Genomic DNA, 3,825 nt, shown 5'->3' on the forward strand with positions numbered 1-3,825 from the left:
TACCAGGCCATTGGAGCTTGACGTAGACCGTATAGTGCTTTTATGAGTTTATAAACTAGATGTTCCTTCCCATGTTTGACAAAACCTTCAGGCTGTCTAACATACACTTCTTCCTTAATTTCTCCGTTTAAGAAGGCCGTTTTCACGTTCAGATGGTGCACCTTCCATTGTCCTTTTGCTGCAATTGCGAGTAACAATCGTATGGTCTCAATACGTGTGACTGGGGCGAACACTTCATCATAATCTACACCTTGCTTCTGTACATATCCCTTGGCTACCATCCTGGCCTTGTACTTCACAATATTCCCATTTGCATCTCGTTTGATTTTGTAGATCCACTTCAAGTCAATGGGTTTCTTGTCTCGAGGCAGTTCTGTTAAAACCCAAGTTCCGTTTCTCTCTACTGTATCCATTTCTATCTCCATTGCCTTTGTCCATTCACTTTCTTTCACGGCTTGTGTGTAGTTTGCTGGTTCATCTACGCCCATGAGGAAAAGTTCTTCATCTTCCAACTCGAACGACACAGTCTCATTGTAGATATCGCTCAAGTTCCTGTTTCTTCGAGGTTGTTCTTCAGAACTTGTTAAGTTTGTAGTTGGTGTTGATGTTGAAATTTGACTGGCTGAAATTTGAGATCTCTGTGTGTGTGCTTCACCTCCTGAGAAACTATTCGTCGAACTGTGGCTTGCAAAGTTGCCTGAGCCAGTGTCAATGTTTGAGTGCCTCGGCATAGGGTCTGGTGTTGATTCTCCATTCGAACTCGATGCCCCAGTTTCATTGATTTCGGTTGTTTCGTCCAAAGTACCTGTAAAAACAGTGAAGGTACCGGATGGTGACTGTGTTTCTTCCATTTCATCAACCCAATTCCAAGCTCTTCTTTCTTCAAACTCTACATCTCGGCTCATAGAGATTGTCTTGGTCACAGGGTCATACAGTCTGAAAGCCTTTGTACCCGATTCTTTCCCAAGGTAAATAACGGGTTTGCTCCTGCTGTCCAGTTTTTTTTAAATTGACACTGGGCAGTTTCATGTAGGCAACACAACCAAAAACACGGAGGTGTTCTACATGTGGTTTCTTACCTGACCAGGCTTCGTATGGTGTAGTTCCAGTTAATGCACGTGTGGGAAGTCTGTTGATCAAGTAAGTGGAGTGACGAACGACTTCTCCCCAAAAATGGTTTGGCAGGTTCATCTCCTTCAGTAGGCTTCGTGACATTTCAATTAGTGTTCTATTACATCGCTCGACCACGCCATTCTGTTGAGGCGAATAGGGTGCAGAGAAATGTCTGACAATTCCAGCTTCCTCGCAATACTTAGAAAACTCTTTTGAGGTAAATTCTCCGCCGTTATCTATTCTAAATGTCATGATTTTCTTCCTCTCAGAGCTGTTCTCAACCAACACACGAAACCTTTTGAAAGCATCAAATGCATCGCTTTTGTTTTTCAATAAATAAGTCCACATAACACGACTATAATCATCAATCAAGACAAGTATGTATTTATTACCTCCTGGAGTACATGGTGTGATCGGTCCGCACAAATCACCGTGAACTAGTTCAAGTGGTTTCTTTGCCGAGAAGCTCGATTTTTGAGGGAATGATTTTCTGACTTGCTTTGAAATTAAACATCTAGTGCAGACCTCATGTTGTTGATCAATTTTTGGCATTCCATGAACCATGTTTGTTGAGGACATGAGCTTCATCGCCTTGAAATTTACATGGCCTAGATGAGAGTGCCACAACCAACTCTCATTTTCATTTCTAGACAGTAAGCACTTTCTCTCGCCGCTGTAGATAATGATTTTATATAACCTGTTCGAAGACCGTTTGACTTTCATGAATAGGGCACCTTGTTCTTCTTGAACCCAGAGATTCTCCCCTTTGATAGATATTCTATATCCATTTTCTGAGAGTTGTCCAAGACTAATTATATTACTTCTAAGTGAGGGAATATAATATACCTCAGTTAATGTCCTGTTTTCTCCATTCTTGCACCTCAGTGTAATTGATCCCAGGCCTCTTATTTGTACCATCGAACCATCCCCGAATTTCACCTGACCCGTTACTCCTGTGTCAAGCTTGTCAAATTTCGAGTATTGACCAGTCCTGTGGTTGCTTGCACCATTGTCCAAGTACCATAAATTTGATTCCATTTGTCCATTTTCTCCTTGACCCAACTTTGGTTTTACTCATTCCTCGTTGATCACTGTACCATTCTTTTCCCTTTCAACCAAAAGAAAAGCCGGTTCGTCGTCAGTTATCTGGGCGAAATGAGCCTCCTCAGTGTCTTCCTTATCTCTTCTTGATTTTTTGCACTCCACGGCATAGTGACCGTAAGCGTTACAGTTGAAGCATCGCACTTTAGTTTTATCTCGTCCACCTCGGATGTATCCTTTTCCCTTGTTCCTTACATACTATGCCTCGGCGTTTCCTTTGTTTGAGCGTTTCATCCATTTCCTCTTTTGTAAGTAATAGCTTGCTCTCTTCCTTCTCTCTTTTGACCCATTCCTCCCTGGTGAGAAGTAACTTTCCTTCCTTTGTATCAGTTTGTCCCTTAATTCTTTCTTCATGAGCCTTTAGTGATCCAACCGTTTCTTTCACAGTCATTTTTTCGATATTTCCAAACTGTTCTATAGTGGAGGCGATTTGTAGAAATTTCGAGGGGGCTGCTCTCAAGATCTTTTTAACCACATAGCTCTCTGCAACAGTTTCTCCTAGTGAGCGTATGTTGGTGACCAATCCTTTCAATTTCATGGTGAAGTCGTCTATTGAGTCTGTATCCTGCATAGTCATAGATTCAAACTCTGCCTTGAGGGTTTGTATTTTTGCCGTCTTGGCTCTATCAGCACCTTGACACAGTGTTTTGATAGCCTCCCTTGCTCCCTTAGCCGATTCTTTGTCTGCAATTGAGAGGAGTACGTCCTCCGGGATAGCCTGATATATTGCCGCCATCGCGACCTTGTCCTTCTTCTCATCAACCACCGTTGTCTCAGGATCCTTTGGCGATATAGCCTCCCAAACACTGTGGTCCTGCATATACACCTTCATCTTCATAGCCCAAGCCGTATAATTTGCTCGAGTTAACATGGGGTAGTTTAACTGGATCCTTCCTTCGTTATTCTTATCTGTCTCCATCTTTAATGCCCTAGGCATATACTTGGGCATCAACTTGTGACCAAGCTCTGATACCAGATTATTGGTATAATACAACCTGCAATCTGTTTGAACTAGGAGAAGAACAAAGATAACTCTGAACCACCACCTTATTAATATGAGAATCGATTACAATATAAAGGAAAAGAGATATGAGATATCCCCTGAAAGCAGGAAAGCAATAAACTAAAGCCAAATGATAAGCCTAAATAAACAAGAGTTTTATTCTCCTAATACTCCTACAAATCCTCCAAGCATATCCATCAGTTGCCATGAACCAGGGATTGTAACACCATACCATATCCAATAACATCCATGATTCAAGGGAATTATACCAAGTTTAGATTAATAAACCCAACAAGTTAAAGGTATCAAATAATTAAAAGTGCCATATTCTTTTATTTTGGTTGGGAATATGCAAATTTCTTTTCCTTCTGTACTGATGTAGACAAGTCTGTGCTTTCTATACCCTAAGATGTACGTAAGAGATATGTGATTAACCAATTAATTTTATAAAACCACTGGAAAAAAAATAGCCACAGATTATTGGCAAAACTTATCAGAAAAAATTGGTAGGAATCGATGAAGTATAGATGTCCTACCAACTTAGAGAATGACAGGAAATAGTACATATATTGAACCTAATGTACACATGAGCATCAAAATCTCTCCCG

General features: G+C 40.9%; 1 protein-coding gene across 1 annotated transcript; it reads right to left on the bottom strand.

Annotated features, from left to right (window-relative positions):
• Nucleotides 1–2,365: 2,365 nt before the first annotated feature.
• LOC141696496 (uncharacterized) lies at nucleotides 2,366–3,133 on the bottom strand. The gene has a single exon (XM_074500630.1). It carries the CDS (start codon nucleotides 3,131–3,133, stop codon nucleotides 2,366–2,368), a length of 768 nt encoding a protein of 255 aa, XP_074356731.1.
• Between the last annotated feature and the right edge of the window lie 692 nt (nucleotides 3,134–3,825).

This window comes from Apium graveolens, chromosome 11, assembly GCF_009905375.1.
Source record: "Apium graveolens cultivar Ventura chromosome 11, ASM990537v1, whole genome shotgun sequence".
Lineage (NCBI taxonomy): Eukaryota > Viridiplantae > Streptophyta > Magnoliopsida > Apiales > Apiaceae > Apium > Apium graveolens.